General features: G+C 44.2%; 1 protein-coding gene across 1 annotated transcript; it reads left to right on the forward strand.

The window, feature by feature from the left end:
- The first annotated feature begins 494 nt into the window (after positions 1 to 494).
- On the forward strand, positions 495 to 12516 carry LOC108088691 (tumor necrosis factor receptor superfamily member wengen). Its single transcript, XM_017186630.2, has 5 exons — positions 495 to 934; positions 6395 to 6910; positions 6971 to 7205; positions 10546 to 10725; positions 11547 to 12516. The coding sequence occupies exons 2-5, from the start codon at positions 6395 to 6397 to the stop codon at positions 11672 to 11674; spliced, it is 1059 nt and encodes a 352-aa protein (XP_017042119.1). The 5' UTR covers positions 495 to 934; the 3' UTR covers positions 11675 to 12516.
- The last annotated feature ends 6629 nt before the right edge of the window (positions 12517 to 19145 follow it).

The following is a 19145-nucleotide window of genomic DNA, read 5'->3' on the forward strand; positions in this document are numbered from 1 at the left end:
ATTGATATTATGTGCTCCGCATAAGGGTTAAGGCACACTCAATTGTTATTTCTTTCGCACTTAGCAGAAAACGCTTATTCACTCGCACTAGTTGTAGATATAGTAATGGTAGAATAGGTATTAAGTAGTCTCGTCGGGTTCATCAGTCCATTACCAATCACTAGAATAAGTGCGAAAGAAGCAGCAATAATGTGTGTTTATTTAACCCTTAAACGGCACATAATATGAATTTTTCGTATAACTATTGATTTTTGTTAAGGCTGCACCTCAGAATTTGCCTCACATATAAATTGCATTGCTAAACATTTAGTTGATTTTTATATTCTACTCGCGAGTGCTTGCTACAGTAACGACAACAGATATATTTTCATTGGCACACAAGGGTTAACGTTAATGGACTGCACCCGAAAGATTTCGGGCCCGACGAGACAACCTAAAACTTATTCTACCATGGGCTCTGCCGTCGGTTTCTGCGCTCAGTCTCAAAAGCGAATAGCTGCGGATCGTTGCGATCGAGCGGAAGAAAGAAAAACTGAACTGAAGTGAACTGAGCCGAGGAAAGCGTATTTCCCACTTGCCTGACCTGACCACATTTTCCTCGCGTCGGCACGAAAAGTGCAGTGTATATCTCACCCGATTCTCGAAAGAAACATACGACTTTTTTTTTCCTGTTGCCCCGCGGCCAGAAGTGCGAAGAGAAAAAGTGCTAATTGTGCAATTGATTGACACGATCGATCTGTTTTTCCGCAACGCGGTGCTGGTGGCAACTAGATCGTTAGATCGTTAAATAATTGAAGTGTTCGCGTTGCAAACATGAAAACATGAAGCCTGCCGCGCATTGAAAGGCATTCAAATAAGAAGAGGGGCAGCAAGAAGGCAGAGCAACGCAGATCGCAGATCGCCAAACGGAGCAAACGAGTGAAGAAGCGAAAAAGTGAGTGATTTATTTATTGCACAGTAAGAGTCACAAGAACAGCAACCTAAAACCGAAACCAAAAACGAAACAGATTCAGATTCAGATTCAGATTCAGATTCAGATTCGGATTCGGATTCGGATTCGGAAAACAGAAACAGACGGAGGCTCAGGTTTATTATTTGTGTCGGCGAAAGTGAAGCACAACCCACTTGCATGTGGAGATTCTCAGATCTCAGATCTCCGATCGCCGATCTCCATCATCCACTCACGGCTGGTTATGCTATATGCTATATATGCTATATGCTATATGCTATATGCTATATATGCGTTATATGCTACATGCTACATGCTATGTTGTGTTATGGTTTATGATCTCCGTTCTGTTTGGTTCTGCTTCAGTTTCAGTTTCTGTTGAGTTTTCTGTGTTTTCTGTTTCGGAAGCGGCGGCAATGATCTCCGGATTTGTGGGCCAGCGGGATGGGCCACGGGCTCCGGGGCATCAAGATGGGGATGCGGACGCAGACACACCGAAATGGAATGGAATTGAATTAAATCAAATGATAAAAAATATAAATCGAGTGTAGAAACAGAGGCAGCCCTCTGTGCGGTAGCGGAAAAACAAAAAGACACGGAAAAGAGAAGCGAAAATCGGAATTGGATCCGCGCGAAAGAACGAGCAAAAAAGGAACTAACTTAAATAAAAAAAAAAACCTTAATCCGAATCTGTATCTGTATCTGTATCTGTATCTGTATCTGAATCGGAATCAGAATCAGAATCAGAGAGACAATCATAATCAGAGAACCCCCATACAGGGCGGACAACTGACGAGATGGATGGACAGATTGGCTGTACCATTGGGGGGCTGCTACTCCGGCATGTATTCACTTCTATATAGTATTCGGTATAGTAGCTGCAGATCCGCTCTTAGCTACAGATACAGATACAGATACAAATACAGAGAAACCGCGCGGCGGAAGGAACAGATGCAAAGGGTAAAACCCGCGGCGGCATCCGCACTTGTTGGCTGCTCCTGTGGAATAATAATAAATAGGAAATACATTCAACTCCCCGGCTAATGCTGCTCCCACAAGGGATATACAACCATATTCTCTGTACGTCTGATTTTGTCTGTTTGTTTCCCCGTCGAAATGTCAAAATTCCAAATAGTCTGTGTAAAAATAAGTTACGGCTTGCTCCGCAGACGATGCTACATATGATGTACTGTACTTGTTTTCCGGAGAGATGATCGCATCGCATCGCTAAATCGCTGCCATCGATCAGTATTTCCAGTTTCTAAGCTTTGGCCTTGTTTTATCGCTTTGTTTTTTCGCTCGGCAAACATTCGGCAGATGATTTGCACTTTGCCAGATATCATGTTGTTGTTGTTGTTGTTCCAGTTGCCAGTGTTGAATGCATTTTCCCGGCCAGGAAAACAAAACCAGGCCAGTGCACTTGGACAAGCAGGGGGCGTGGCTGCTAACTGAAAAGCGCTGCGGCAATTCCAAATGCTGGGTAACTAAATTGTATTCCAGCTAGCCGCTGATTTTGCTCCTCCGCCTCATCAGCGTTGTTTTGTTTGATTAAATTCCCTGCTCGTTGCCCCCATGAAAAGTGCTTAATGGTTTTGTCGCGTTTTGGAATTTACACAACCCAGCGAACAGCGAACAGCGAAAAGCGAACAACGAACCAGAGATCCAGAGAGCCAGACGAAAAGAAAGCGTTGGGGCACACAAAAACAAACAAAAAACATTTAAAAAAAAGAGAGAAAAAAAAAATGAAAACAAAAAAGCTAGAAAGAAAAAAAGAATAGCATCCAACAGCAGATTCAGATTCAGAATCATAAAATTCGTGAGCGTTCAGCTGACAGTTTAATAAATGCCACTGCCTCATTCGCTCGCTCTGCCGCATTCATCAGATTCATCCAGCATTTGCGGCGATTTGTGGCCGAGGCTGCAAGTGGGCGGGAGAGGCTATCTGTCCGTCTGCCTGTCCATCTGTCCCTCTGTCCATCTGTCCATCTGTCTGTCTGTCAAGTCCCCAGAAGAAGAACGAGGAGATCGAGAAGATCGAGGAGAAGCTGCCGCTGGAATTCTTCACAAAATTTGAGAATTCCTTGGCAATTGCTTGACCAGCATTCCGGCGAACTTTTACTGGGAAAATTATGTGTGAGGCTTGCACTTCATCGCGCTCTGTCAATAATGTACAATCAGTACAATATTTGCAATAGCTACAGTTTTCCACTTAAGAACATAATCATTTCAAACATTTGTACGTACGCACATAGTAAATAGTTATCACGCTTCGATTTATCCAAATTACCTGTTCTTTTTGCTTAATTGCCATCTGACACCATATATATATTTTCTTATATTATATTTTCTACTTTGAAATAGGAGCCTTTTTGCTCCGTTATTTTGAAATTGTCATGTTGTTAATTGAGATCTTCAATTAATTTTTATTATTATTATTGTCAAGCTTTTTTGCCAGCAACTTTTAGATTTTATCATTGATTACCTTTCTTTTGTCTACCTTGCACAATTTATATAGTTTAGTACGCCTTTTAGGGAATGTTTTTAGAAAAGAATCTCCTGGTGAAGGAACCCCGCCAAACCTTAGTTTCCCTCAAAATACATAGAATTTACTACCCCAAGGAAAGGCTTTTATACCTTGCAAATTGTAAAACATGCAGATCAGCAGAGGAGGGAGCCCCAAGTGGGAGCCCTCTGCCTGTTGCAAAGTGTTCCTCTGGCAGCGCCAAGATCACGACTTCACTTACTGCTGCCACATCTTTGGCCGCAGTTTATTCCGTTTGATGTGCATTTTATTTTAGGTCGCGAGTTAAAAATACGCCAATCTATTATCCGGTGCTTTATTTTCTTTGGCAGCGACAACTGCCAGCTGCCTTCGTTGGTGGAAGCTAAGAAGGGATGCCACCTCCTCCTCCTCCTCCTCCTCCTTTTTTTCCTTCTTTCATTGGACAGTTTGGTAATTGCATTTGGAGATTGCCAGCACGAAAATGCTGCCCCATTTCCACCTTTTCTGCTCCTTTTTCGAGCCTTTTGTCAGCTGACCCATTTAGCTTGCACCTCGGTTTTAGTTCCCAGTTCCCAGTCTGAGTTTCAGTTTCAGTCTCAGCCTCAATTAGTGCAGCATAAGGGGCTGAAACGCAACATGATTTAAATTGCTGTCGCTGTCAGTTTGTCAGACAGCGGCGACAACAGCAGCACGAGCTACAAAATCAGCAGACAGAAGACAGCTAACAAAAACAAAAACAACAGACAGAAGCGATCGCAGAGTGTATCTTATAGATACACGGCTGCTGACATAATAATCCTCCACCCTTCTCGTCCGCCTCCAGACTCTTGGCCAGAATTCACCCAACACATGGGCTAAAAATGTGCTGTTCTGCTTTTCTGGGATCCACCATCCGCCATCCGCCAGCCATTCCGCTGTCACTCAAACTTTCAGAGGACGCGGGCTGCAAGTCTTTTTAGTCTTCTACAGTCTACAGTCTACAGTCTTAAGTCTCTTGGCTTCCCCGAGAAGATCAGTGAACGCTTTGGGTGCCGCAGCCATGATCCACATTCGGTTGAGCAACCCGCAAGATACTATACATATTCCTTATGAATTCGCACAGAGAAACTACAAGTATAAGTATTCCATGCGGCGTTTGGCAATTCAGATCATGATCTTTCCACTATTTACGGTTTGTTCGGTTGGAGCGCTAAGAATCACGATCACGATCACGATCAGTGGGTTTGTTTGGGGGGAGAAAGCATATCACCGCCGGAAAAATAATGTTTGAGCAGTGAAGAAATCGCAGGGAAATAAAATCTAATCAGCATTAACAAACGAGCTTTTAATGAGCGGCGGGGAGGAAGTGGAAGCCATCTACGGAACGGAGTTTCCGATACGCAACTCATTCGGAGTAAACAAAATACGAGGAGGCGGGCGGAGGAGTGTCGTCTGGGGGACACTTGTCGCTCATGCTAATGAGCTCTCTGGCCTCCCCCGCCTCGTGTTCGATTGTCAATTGATCAATCGAGCGATCAATGGAGCGATCCATCCACCGATCACCCGATCGATCGCCAATTCCAATTTCACCCGTTCAACTCGATCCATCCGCTTACCCGTACTTGTACCCAGTAGTTATAAGATATAGCTTGTAGCAGATAGCAGATAGTATATAGTATATAGTGTATGGTGTATAGTGTATAGCGTATGCCACATCCCACACCATTGTAAACCCCACCCGCTGTTATGGTGACGGTGGCCATAATGGTTGATTTTAATTAAATATTTCTTCTTCCTGTTGTTGTTTCCCTCGTTCGCATTTGAGTACTTCTCTATGGGTTGGCCATGGTTGGAGGCCCCTTTTCCCCCTCCCCCTGCCCCTCTGCCTCCGCCTCCGCCTCCGCCTCCCTTTCCCTCCATCCGAAAACCCATCCAGCAGTAGCACCCCACCATCCGTTTCTCGCTTCCCGCACTTCCCAGGGAATGACAAGTGCACGACCTCATCCCATCCCATCCCATCCCATCCAATCCAATCCAATCCCATTCCATTCAATCCCATCCAGAGAGTTTGGTGAATGCCTGGTGATTGTGGCCGAGGGAAGTCCAGTTTTTCCACGGAAAAACTCCACTCCACTCCGAATCGCTTCGAATAGGGATACAACTCTTTCCCTCTCTCTCTTTCTCTCTCTCTGTCTCTCTCTCTGTCTGCATTCAGCAGAACGGAAGTGCTACTCTCTGGTTCTCCTCCAGATTTTCTGGTTTTCCACTTGGCTTGGCCGTCGCGTTCGCCGCATAAATAATAATCGCTGTCCATAATAGTTTGTCGTTAAGGAATCGAATCGAAGGAGCAGGGCATTAAAAAGACATAGTTAAATAAAAAAAAGGAAAAGGGAAAGGGGAAGAAGAGGATAAAGATGGGGATGGGGATGAGCATTGAACCCATGCCAAGTCCGTGGTCGACGGTAGCGGGGGACTACTGCCCCAGCACTCGCCATCATTAAAGTTGATTGCAAACTGTACGCATTTATGATCGCCACCACATCACGATGACGCTCTCGCTGATCACAGCAATGATAATGATTATAATCCCCATGATTATGATCATGATTACGATCATCATGATGATAATGATATGGACGATAATGATGATCATTTGAGGGAGATGGCGTCGCATTATCAGCGACTGTATAAGCATTACTATGACCGCTGGCCGTTTATTAGTTTGCCGTTGTGCGAATTATTTCCAATGGAAGATGGCTCCTGGTCTCCAGCTGGTCGGTCGCCTGGTGAAGTGCCAGCCATATCAATAAGTACTAATAGCAGTAGTTTAAAGTGTTTCCCAGTGGAGTCGCCGTCGAGTTTTCCCATGGGAAAGTCGCGCTGGCTTGAGCAGCTGGTTGCCATTAAGTTTCGTGATCGTAAAAGCGTTCTTTCCCTTTTCTTTGCCTTCGTTTCTGCCATAGATGATGCCGCCAAGACTGCCGGGCAGCCAGGGAGCAGCGACGAGTAGTGGGAGCCACAGTGGACACCACCACATGACGCCATCGACGGCGGCGAACACAACGTTCCACAAACGACGACGAAGGCGATTCGGTCCGATGTTCAGTTCGCTGAACTTCAGTCACGGCAGCTACTTGGCGCTGATCTTGCTCACCACCACCTGTTCGCTGGTGGCCACCAGCTCATCCACCTCCACCTCCACCACCACCAGCACCACCAGTTCATCCTCCGCATCCGCCGACACAGCCGTTGCGCCACCGGATCCCGCCCAGCTGGCTCCCATCTCCTCCAGTTCGCCATGTGCCGCGCAACACTGGTGGGACTCGCAGCGGGACCGATGCACTCCCTGCACTCGCTGCCAGGGCGAGATGATTCCCCTGCGTCCGTGCCAGCTGCACACGGACACCATCTGCGGCTCCATCTACGATCTGAAGATCGACTGGGTGGTTCTGGCCAAGACCGAACCGAATTGGAAGGAGGTGGGTTCCCATAACCAGTTTAACTCCTCCGTGGAAAGCTTCATCTTTGTGTTCTTGCAGCGGCGAAAGTCGTCGGAGTACGAGCACTTCGAGCACAACGCTCCATTGCAGCACCTGACCCACGAGCAACTGCAGCAGCTGCACGAGGAGGCCGCCGCCGCCTGGGCACTCGACTGGCAGACCGGAGTCCTCTACGTGGCCGTTCTCACCTGCCTCGTCTTCTTCTCGGTGGCCGCCTGCATCCTCATCCACCACATGCGCCAGTGGCGCCGCATGGAGCGTCGCCTCGACCAGGGTGAGTTTCGAGTCCAGTCTTGTTACACAGAAAATCAAGAATAGTATCTCCTATGAGGGGGGCTTTAAAGTGAATATGTAAACGATGGAATCACTTTGTGTTCCTATTGATCGCACACAAGATATTTGTGGGTATTTCAAGAGCAATCTAAAATCATTTCTGAACAAAGTTTCAAATATGAGATGTATAGTAAGCCTACTTGAAAAGATCACTCATTGCAAACACAAATTTATTAGGCAGAGAAAATTGGGCATAGTACAAAACGAGAGTTTAAAATTACAATAGACAATACATATATAATATTTAATTACTAAAACAGAGTGCTTCAAAAAAAAATGGGAGTAAATAAGACAACATTTGGGGATATATTTATGTAGGTAATTATTAGGTAATTATAGATACTAAATAGGAAACTTCCCAACAAAAAAAATCGGTAAATAAACATTTGGTGTAGAAAAACGATACTCTGAGTAGTTATGAAAAGTACTCTTTAGTTTAATATAATATAAGGTCCTAACTCTTTGCTGGAGACAACAACTTTATGCAACCTAAACTATATTCTAAATGAGTTTTGGGTTAACCCTAATGTTTTCTGAATTAAATTGAAGGGACAGGAATTAAGAAGAGCACAATTAACTTTAGATTAAATTGGCTACAAGAAGTGTTACTAAATCTTAATGCAACTGGTAGTAGGAACCACTTGTAGTGCCAAGACAGTTCGAACTAGAATCAAATCAACAGTGGTCTCTCAAAAGATATATAATAGGTTTCCAAGTGCTGCTTCGCTCCGCGTTTCACACGCTCCCGGGTGAATTTCACCTGCCAGCCGCTCAATGCGATCCCTTTTGACTGCCCCTCCAGGCTGATTGTGGATTCAGAGCGCGTTGCTTTTGGCCAAGGGCCCGACAGTCCCGAATCTGGTTTCCTGCTCGGCATGTCCAATGCGCCGGAGCAGTGGAGCCGGAGCAAGCATACATATTTATGAGACGACGGGCCCAGAACACGACACTTTGATGTATGAAGGCCCGCCGTTTTTGCCCCGACTGTTTGGAGTCGTCAGTCAGTCGTTCGAATCTCTTGGCGGCATCGGCTCTTGCCGACTGGCTTCCAGCGAATTGCTGCACGATCAGCTGGGGAGACCAGGCAACCAGGCAGCCAGGAGACTTGGCCTGCGCCAAAGTAGAACGATATGTCCAAATACTCCGTCGCGATTTGCATGCCAAATTAGCTGGCAAGGCGGTACAGTTGCCCTTGGCAAAAAGGGAACCTCCAACCGTTCACTCTGCTCAAATGGAGCATGATCAAGCTCCCCGCCTCCCGCCTCCCCACTGAAAAAAATGGGTTTGTTTGCCGCCCAGACGTGGGCCACATGTTGCCAGAAGAAGATGCCACATTTCCAAAGGGGGGAAGGGGAAGGGGAATGGGAAGGGGGGGGGGAGGGGGAAACTTCTCTAATGCCAGCGGAGATTTATGCCGTGTTTTGATAGCGTTTCTTGTTGATCTCACAGAAGGTGTTGTTCCCAGCGATGTAATCATAATTCAGGGCGTGTCGACACTCCACATCGACATCCCACGCGGTGTGTCCAGCGTGGAAAATTTATGGCTGTGCCAGCTGATGGGGGGGAAGGGGGAAGGGAAAAGAAGAGAGAAAACTCCGGAGGCACTTGCAACCGGAAACGGATCCCGGTGGGCAGGTAAAAGTCCTCACACTCCATTTCCAACCCCTTCCGCTCAAGGACAAGCGGATGTTTGTCGAGAAACATTTCCGCGGGCATGTGGAGAAAATTCCGAAATCATGTCACACGACCCGCGGGGAAAAACATGTTTTCCCTACACACACACATACACACACATACTAAGGGAAATATAAATACAGGCGAGGGCAGGAAATATATGTTTTTCTCTGGGCAACAGAATTCGGTGATCATCATCGACAGATTTTTAAATAGTGTGACATGCGGAGGCACCACAAAAAGGGGCAGGCTCTCCTCCGCTTCGCTCCGTTGCACTTGAGGCGCAGTTTTCCCCCCCATTCCAGTCGCTTCCGCCTCGGGGGAATGGGATCTATAAATACGAATATATACTGGCTGCCTCCTTCCCAAATGATTGAACCAGCAACCAGCAAGCAGCAGCTGTTTTTCCCTTTCTCGCCGATGGGAAGGTGCAACTGCCACTGCAACTGCAGCACTTTCCGTTCAAGCGCATCATTGACAATTGGGCATCCGAAAATAAAGGGCGAGGAAGGGGGAGGGAATCTGCCCTTCCCTCCATTTTGGCACGCGTTCCTGCAGCCCGGGGAATCCGCAAGAGAAGCCAGGCCAAGGCGATAAATTTCCACGCGAGGCAACTGGCAAAGGGATCTGGAGAAAATATTGCACAAATGTGCCTGGCATTTCCTTCGCCATGCTTTTTCGCACAGCCCTCTGTTGCTTTAAATAGATTCGAAGATCGGAAGATTGGTGGCTCCAGAGGAAAGCCAGCTGCTCCATTCATCGATGTTTTTTTTTTATTTTTCGTTTTTGTCCCACTTTGCGAGTCCAGCGATTCATAAAAACTTTCCTTTCCTTCTACCATTTGCTTCCTGGACTTTGATTCTCATTTACCACGTTGCCCCGGTTTATGTTCACTAATCTGTTTTTCCGCGGAAAACTCGAGGCTGCGCTCCAAACAATCTTAAATATATACATATGTGTGTGTGTGTGTTTAGCCAGAGAATGAAAATTGAATATGTACTAGAATGGTTGAAAAACAAGAAGAAAATCCCAATCCAATTGAACTGCGCAAATTTGAAAATTGTGCTGGCCTCGCCGCACTTTTCCTGGCATCGTTGTTTGCTTTTCTATTTTCCAAGAGATTTTATTGTTCGCGCTGCCGCTGGTCGATTGTTTATAATAAAAGGCGTTGAACGATGGACCAAAGGCAAGAAGACGCACATCATCCACGGGCGATTTCCACTGCTTCTTCAACAGCTTCAGCTTCTCTTTTTCTATTTTTCCATTTTTTTTTTGTTTTTTCCTCCTTGGGCAATGGAACTTAATTTTCGTATTTCTCGCTGGCAGTTTATAAATAAATGATAAATTATCTGCTGCCGCTGGCCTCGTTCACCGCCCACTGGCCGCTGGATTAATGGATGGATGGAGGGGCGCCTCTTGTTTACAATTCGCAAGCCAAAGAAAAGGAAAATGGGTTTGGGTTTCGGATTGGGATTGGGATTTCCTGTGTGTGCCACCCAATAAACATTTAAGATCGATCGAAGGCCTTTCTTTGTAGCATTTCAAAAGAGACTTTTTCCTTTTCCGCTCACCTCATTGATTTGTAATGTGGTATTGATCTTTTGCAGATGTGGAGGAGCTGTCGACCAAGCTGATGGCCAAGCTGGCGGAGGTGCAGAGCCTGGACGGAGGCACCTTCTTCATTGGCAACGCGGACGCCCTGCGAGGGATTCCCGCCTCCGCAGCGGCGACGCATCCTGCATCCGCGCAGTCGGGAATCTTCCAGCCGCAACACGTGCTGCTGCCTGGTAAGTGATCCTATATCAGAATAGTAGATCCCATATCCTATATCCTTCATTCTTCATCCTATATCCCATCCCAAATCGAAGCCACTTGAGCAGCCTGGCAGGAGGCGGTTTTTGGCCTTGAAATCCCAGCGGGATTCGGGCACAAATCCTCGGAGAGAAAACTCCTTAGGGAAAGCAGGGGATTTGAAGAAAGTTGGGTTTTCATTTTTGCAATTGCATAGAGCTCATGTGATTCTTGCTTGGCAATTTTGGATATTTCAAAAGAAACCTTCATCATTAGCAAAAGTAAATTAAATCCATTGGAGGGGAAAAAACATTTTGTGAAACAAATGTTGTATTATTATTATATTATAACAAAGACAAACTCTTCAGAAACCAAAAATTAAAATAGTGTAGTGTAGGATGTTTTAGGATGTCTACCTTATAATATTTGTTTTTTATTTCAATTTGAGCTAATCCAAAAGCAATTAGTGAAAATACTAACTTCCCGAAACCTTCCCTTCAGATTTTGTTACTTGAATTATGTAAATTTGATACTTAATTTTTTTTTTTGGTTATAAAAGTATTGAGAATGTTTAAACAAATTTTTCAAAAGATTTAAAAGGCAGAAAAGCTGACCCAGACCCTAAATTCTGGGGTAATAAATCATCCAATTGAGGGTGGGGACTGCGAATTCAAAAATTCGGAATGCAAACGAAAACGATGAAAACGATATTGAAAAGGGTGCTGGTGGAATTTAAATGAAGGCTGCCATTCGCCTTCGACGCTTGTGGTCCTGGCTTCTCAACTCATCGGTCTCCTTTTCTCCGATCCTCTTGCAGAGAAGCGCGGCAAACACCAGGAGCGGAGGATCCTGAAGACCCTGCAGCCCGGCAACGTTTACATCGAGGAGAGCAACGCGGGACTGGGAGTCATGGGTGTGCGGGGTTTTTCCGGCCCCAAGGGTTGAGAAACCACAAAAAAAAAAAAAAAATAAATCAAAGGGGGGGGAAATACTTAAGCGACGATGGAGAAAGGATGGAAATTAAAAGAAAAATATATATGGAACGGATCCGGATGGAGATGAACTTTGTACAAACAGCCGCTTAAAGGAGCAGAAAACGGAAGGGAACCGAAAACTATTATTATTTTTTATATTATATTAATCTTATTCTTATTATTACGAGCTTTTTTTTTGTCCTAATATTTAATTGAATCGTTATGTTGACTTGTTTGTAATGCGCGGACAGATGATGCGGCAAGCGATGCGGCAGAATGTTTTGTACATAGAGATGAGGCATGTGGCATGTGGCATGTGGCACAACCAACCACCCACCACCACGTATTAATTAATTAACACGATTATGATTAACAAATTTTCTACTTAATGTAAATATTAAGGCGATCGAAACCCGCGAACCAAACGTAACGTAACGTAACGTAACGAACAAACGTAACGGAATGGAATGGAACGAAACGAAACCAAGCAATATCGGCAGCATATCAGCTACTATATATATCGTCTATATAGACCGCATATAGACGCGCGTATTGTCATCACAACCCGAATCCATATCCACGTAATATACATACACGTAACCAAGTTAAAATATCAAAACGAGAGCATTTTCCGGCTAGCTGCTACCGAGCTTAATCGAATTAACTGTAACTGTAACAGTAATGGTAACGATACAGATATAACTACTTATAATAATGATAATTAACGGATAACTATATCGATAGGGAGAAATGTCTATGTCCTAAGTGCTATCAGTGTGCAACAGCAATAAAAAGTTCTATGATTATACGAGATCCACAGAGTTTTCTCTTTTTTTTGGAAGGGAAACCAATGGGGTGTATGGGTGTACTATTATTTGTACAATAATTATAAACAAGGGAATAATGTTTGAGAGATTTGCTAAAAATTTGTACTAGCTAAATGTTTAAATTATAATTTGAACAACAAAAACAAACATATATTATAGAGTGAAAGCCACTCAATGAAAATGATAAATAAAAATACGCAGATTTCAAAAGTGTGCATTAGATTATTATTTTGTAAAAATATTAACATTTGTTATGTTAGGACATGACCATTTTTTTTTAATACTTTGTAAGGCATTGAAGCTAATTAAAATAATTTAATTGTCTGTGGACGGAAAATAAGCAAAAAAAAAACAAACAAAATGTTTTCGAAGAACCTTGAACAGTTAATTGCTCAACAAAGAGCCAACAAAAATGTTTATTTTTATTTTATTTTATTTAAGAAAAACAAAAACAGAATAGCGGCCATTTGCCACAAAGTATACAATATATGAAAATGTATTGTTTATTTTAAAAAACGGGCATTATTATTCGTAGAAGGAATTCATTAGAAAGAACTAGTTTTGTGAGATCTTGGACTTAATTCAAGTTATTTAGGTCTCTTCAAACCCCATTAATTTTTTTAAACCACCCAGTGCTTTTGTGGCCCCAGAGTGTCTGGAACCTCAGCATCGTCGGCATAATGGAACTGTCGCCTTGGAGCCACAAGCCATCTCCATACGAAATGTGCAGCGGAGCACATGATGTACTCATATGTAGGTGCTTGCATAATTGCTTGTCTTCGGATGCCAGAGATCTTTGCTTTTCCCCCCCTCCACAAAAACCAAATGGATGGGAACGCGGGCCAGGAAACGTCTTTCAGTGGAAACGAAAATGAAAATGGAAACAGAAACCCCCTCCCGCCATCCCCTCCGTGTTTTCCCCACCGTTTTGAGCGTTGGGTGCATTTGGCATTTGCATTTCTACAGAATTGTCTCCAAGTTAACATTGAAAATGGTCAGCGACGACAAACGGCAAACGACGTCGAATGGCTTTGCATTTATTTATGTTGCTTGTTGTGTTGTGCAGTTACACAATCCTAAGTGATGGCTGGCCATAATATTATTGCCTATAATATGTATTTGTAAATTGTAAATGAAATTCGTATAGTTGGCGACGTACCGACTGCGAAACGCGCAAAAAATTTCCAATGAAAAGCCAGCGTTTCCATCCCAATCCCCCAATCCCCCGAACCCCCATTCCCATTCCCCACTACATCCCCCCTCCTATTATCCATTATTGACCATTCCGCGCACGGAACCCGCGAGTTTCTGATGGGAGATTGCCCCCAGCCATGGGCTTTGATGGCCTGGCCAGCAGAAATTAATTAGCCGCGACGTGGCATAAATTAGCAACTGCCAACCGGCGGGCCAAAGAGTTCAGAGTCTAGTTGCCACTGGGGGAGAAGTCTGCCGGAGGCATCCCGAAAGATCTCCAGTGATCCCGACCGATCCAGCTGCACTCTGAAACTCAGTGGCCCCAAATCAAGGAGCTTGTTTTAAATAATGTATTTAAAGCCAAATTTTCTACACTTCGATGCATTTTTCTCTAGTTACGTTATTTATTACATTTTGGGAAACTTGACTTTAATTTAATTATTATTAGTTTTGAAATGGTCTCTTGATACAAACAATTTTATTTTAAATAAGGTACATTTTTTATATTTAGAAAAAATCTAAAATAAAAATGAAATTGTTTTTGAAATGTGTTTCACATTTTATTTTATTTTTGGTTTTAGAAAGTATTTGGCATGCTAGTAAATTCTACTTTAATTGTGTCACATTTTCTTATCTTTTGTAAAAAATTATACTAAAATTTATCAAACATTATTTTGTGTTTTTGCTTTCAAATAGTTTTTATATGAATCAGCAATTTCTGTTTTGTGTGTTTCATATTTTATAAACCAATAATGAGTTGTTTTTTCAATCCTCGACATTGAGTTATTTTTGAAAGAAATATTTTTGGAATTTCAGGGCTATTCATTTAATTATATTTGGGTGTCCGCTTTCAAGCGCCAACTCCTCGCGGCGCCTTTCAGTTCCGATTTCCGTTTCGATTTAGGTTTTCCAGCTTCCCCGTTTCCGATTTCCCATTTTCCCCCAGCTGCCGAGCGGCACATGCCAAACCCATTTGGGATATACTCGTGTGTATTTTATTTTTAGCACGCAACTGGATTGTCGCAGCTGCTCGGGATGCACTTGAGATGCAGATCGGTCGTAAAGAGCGGAAAGCGGAAGGAAGTGGGCATTAGCCGGAGATACTGAACGCCATAAAGCCATTCGGTGTCGGAAATTAATAGCCCATGGCTGCTCCACCCCCGTTCCCCCTTCCCCTTCCCTTCGTTTCACGTTTCTCCTCGCTTTTTTTTTTTTTTTTGGGGACGTGATTGCCAATTGCTCAATGAATCAAAAATAGCGCCACGAGTGCGGCACTTGAATGAGAAATATCGAATGGGGAGAACTGGAGAATCGGTAAGTCGGTGAATCGGAGAATCAGAGAATCGAGGGAGGAGGTGGGGGAGTAAATGAGGGGGGAACTTTGGAATGCGCACGTAGGTAGCTTTTGGCTTTCTGGCACTTGCCACTTGGCACTTGGCCATCGGGCAGTGGGCATTGGCAATGGCACAACCTGGCCAAATGCGGTCAACTTGGCATTTGATACGCTTTGCCGGCGCATTTGGACTTCGATTTCGACTTTAATTTGGCCATAGTGCCGGGTGATTGTGCGACTTTTGGCCCGTTTCCGTTGGCCGAGAAACGATTGCTGCTCACACTCGTCCACCGCCGGCGGAAATGCGAAACGAAAATTGCGAAACGATCGAGCGGCGATCGTTTGCTGGTGGTGGGTGGTGGGGGTATTTTTGAAAGGGGGAAAGCGGGTCTATGGGAAAAACAAACATTCGACGAATGTGCGGGAAAACCTCAGCGGAAAGCCGGTCGACAGGAAATGAGTTTTCCCCAACCCCTTTTTATTTTTTTTCAGGGCTAAATGGGCAGCAACAGGAAATGAGTGGGAAGTCCAGAAGAGATCTTGGAAAACAAAGCTGACGAGGGAGCTGGAATTGGATTTTGTTCAGCGAAGGAACTTGCAAGCATTGCAGCTTTTGCTTTCTAATGGTGTGTGTCTCCACTAAGGAGTCCTGCCGTAAAACGACCCACAGATGGCGCCAGACACACCAAAATGGGCCCAGGTTGCTCCTGCATTATTTGGTTCCACTTATGCTGTCGTGAATCATCTTAAATAAAATCCTTTTCTTTGTTAATACAAATTCCAAACAATACCATGAGTTAACATATTTTTTTGATTCATATTCCCGTAAATATTGAAGTTTAACACAAAAAGAGAATTATTAAAATAATTACCCGCTAACAACACAAGTTTTCCACATATTAAAAAAAAACTTGATTCAAAAATTTACTTGATATTTATTTTTAATTTTGTTTTCCCACAGTGCTACCTTTTTGTTTAATATATCTCACGTTATATATTTGTAAAAATTTTCCAGAGGGACAAAAATGGTTTCCTACTTTTAAGTTTAACAAACCCAGTAAAAAATAATTTATACAGATTTTAGCTCCGGTTAAATAAAATTTGCTCTATCTCATCGGAAATCTAAACCAAAAAAAATAATTGAAATTTCAAAGCTAAACACCTTTTCCCAAAAGTTGGTACTTTTTTGTGCAGTAAGTCGCATACCTGTTTCTTTTCTTCCAAAAGACTTTGGATTGGTTAGGTCCTGGCAAAACACAACTCTCAGACGACGCCAGGTGTTTTAAAATCAGTATTCTGCAATTCTGCTGTTGCATTGTTAGCAACTCTAACATTTTAGGTCTGACCCCCAAGTGCTCTGCTCCCAAGGATCCCTGTTTCCCCAAAAGTTGTGGAAACAATTGCACCCTCTGTCAGGACCCGATTCAAAGCGATTCGCTTTCCCGGGAGGCCTACCTGTGACCCCCCCGATTCCCCTTCCGTTTCCACTCTCCCTGCCACCTACTGGATACTGGCTGTATCCTTTTGTATCCTTTGTGTAATTGCAACGTTGCGGCACGCGAAATTAAACAGAAAGATAGCTCGAGTGGGTTTTCCACGGGAATTAAGGGGCGGCGAAGGTGAAGGGGCAGATAATGAAGCGGTCTGGGGTTGGGGGGAGAGGTGGAGCAGGAGATGGAGATGGAGATGGAGACCCACTGCTCGAGGGGCTGGCTAAATGGCGAAAGAATGACAAACGCCCAGAAGGAGCAAAAGTTTGGGCTCACCGGGAAAAGTGGCAGGAGTTGGGCGAGTTGGGAGTGTCATATCTCTGGCGTCGTCTATTGTTCCCAAAAGTGTTTTTATTTAGCTCGGCCAGCTCCAAGCTCCAAGCTCCAAGAAGTTTCAAGGCCTCGTTTTTCCCCTCCCCTTCCTCCTTACAACTCCCACCACCCCCAAAGGAAATTATCCCCCTCGACGACGAGGAGTCCTTGCCATTTGCACAGACTTTACGTTTGTTTTATTATCTTTTATTATTGCCTTAGCTGCTTTTGTCTAATTTCGCTGTTGTCTTTTTCTGGCTTTCTCACCTCTTCCCCACTTTTCCACCCACTTTCTTCCTCTCAGTTGCCACCTCGCTTTTCCCTGCCCCCGTCAACCACCTCCCCTGGTGCTAAATTGGCCGTTAAGATGCTAAAGATGCGGATTTCGGTGATTTAGCAACTTGGGAGCCCTCGTCTTCCGCTTTGCATTGTTGTCGTTGTCCTGCTTTTCGAGAGGCTACTGTTGTCTTAACCGAAATTCGGCTTATATTTAATACATATCTATTAAAACCCTCGTAGAAGGTGTTATAATTTCGTTTGCAAGGAAGGAAGGGGTTCCTAATTTGGGTTTTAAACCACCAATTTAAATAATGGTGTATTGGAAATATGTAAGTTTAAATTGCAACGCTATAAAACAATATTTCCAAAAGAAAAGTGCGAAAAAATGGAAAATCGATTTTGTAAAAAATTCAAGGGGGACCCCCACAAAAATTTATTTTCTGAAATTCGCTGAAATCTTGCCTTCAACCTTTGCGCAATATAGTTTCTTCCTAAGATCGCCTTATCAAGTATTGTCTTTGCAAACAAAATCTAAACATTAATTTTTTAGCCATTTTTCCATTTTACAATTCTTAAAAAATGGAAAATAAAAATCCCAAAATTAATTGAATACATTTTTATAATGATGCAACTCGTAAAACGACAAATTCCATTTAACGCCTTTTTTGTTCAGTCGAATATATATTTTCCCACATTGCTAGAAAGTCTTAATCTGTTGTAAAATATCCGTTAATGTTTTTTTCCTTCATAGCCTGTGTCCTTTTTGTTTCCATTATGTCCTCGCCGAAAAAGGATTCCCCTCCCTTTGCTTTTCGATTTGCTTTCCATTTGCTTTGTTTTATTTGGCTTTGTTCGGATGGCTCCTTTTGGCCAAGAAGTTTGCGGCGGAAATCGCGCTAATTTGCGCCGCCTGCCACGCCCCCTGCGCTGCGGTGGGCGCCTTCTAGTTTTGGGCCACATAACGGTAGTTTGCGGCAGGCCGAGGACAGATGGGATCGGATTGATTGCGGCGAGACGCGGAAGTGGATGCGGATTGCGGATTGCGTATGGCAAATGGCGAATGGCGAATCGTGTTCGATGTTTAGTGTTTGGGGTTAAGTGGTTTTCGAGGGGAGGTTGGGTTATAGCCCGATGTCCAGGTGTCCAGGTGTCCTGTGAGCATCCTGCACTCCCCCCTTTTGTATTTCCCTCTCTTTTCTGCATCTCCTCTTCAGAGGAAGGTAGCCATTTCTCGCTCTCTCCCTCTCCCGCTTTCAAATAGGCTTCATTAGCTGCGTTTTTCTGCGGGCTGCGCGTCCTTTTCGTCCTTTTTGCTGACCCCGCTCCGAGTCCATCCGTCCAACGCCAATGTGACGGTGTTGATTTTCACACAACGCAGCGTGAAATTAGAAATCAACAACATGTCCTGTCAGTGGCACTGCACCAAAGTGAACCGAATGGCGGGGGTCATCATCCAGGATGCTATTGGGGGGGATCCTGGCGAGAGGTCAGGTGTCAGGCTATTTGGCAAATCAGTTTCGTCTGCCAGCGCTGCAGTTTCGAGGGCTCCTGCATTTTGCGGTTGCCGTTCATCGTTGGCCGTCTGCCGTTTGCCGTCTGCCGCTGACAGACCAAATTAAAATGTCCCCGGCTGCAAGGACCTCTCCTCTTCTCCCTAAAAACAAATGCGGAGGATGTGGAGGATGGCCTGTCTGCGTGTCACTTAATGACCAATTTGCCAGAGCTCGTCGAAGCGCCCACAGCTGTCGCATTTTGCATTTCGCGCTGCGGCTTTCAATTCACAGTTTGACTTTCGCCGCGATAAATCTCCAAGTCACACAAAAATTGGCAGGCATACAGAACAAGAGACGCACAACAAATCTTAAATGATAAGCACAACTGACAAGGACATCGCCAAGGAACAAGGAACATGGAGAGCGAAGGAGCCACAATCGCTAAGAGAATTACAACATGTCGCAGTTTGTTCCAAATTTGAATAAATTTCAAATTCGTCGCCAGGCACAAGTT

This window comes from Drosophila ficusphila, unplaced genomic scaffold (assembly GCF_018152265.1).
Source record: "Drosophila ficusphila isolate 14025-0441.05 unplaced genomic scaffold, ASM1815226v1 contig_198, whole genome shotgun sequence".
NCBI classification, from domain to species: domain Eukaryota; kingdom Metazoa; phylum Arthropoda; class Insecta; order Diptera; family Drosophilidae; genus Drosophila; species Drosophila ficusphila.

Coding starts and splice junctions, on each gene's coding strand:
- LOC108088691 (XM_017186630.2), top strand. CDS start 6,395: ATGATGCCGCCAAGACTGCCGGGCAGCCAGGGAGCAGCGACGAGTAGT. Junction 6,911..6,970: donor CCGAACCGAATTGGAAGGAG/GTGGGTTCCCAT, acceptor GTGTTCTTGCAG/CGGCGAAAGTCGTCGGAGTA. Junction 10,726..11,546: donor GCAACACGTGCTGCTGCCTG/GTAAGTGATCCT, acceptor ATCCTCTTGCAG/AGAAGCGCGGCAAACACCAG.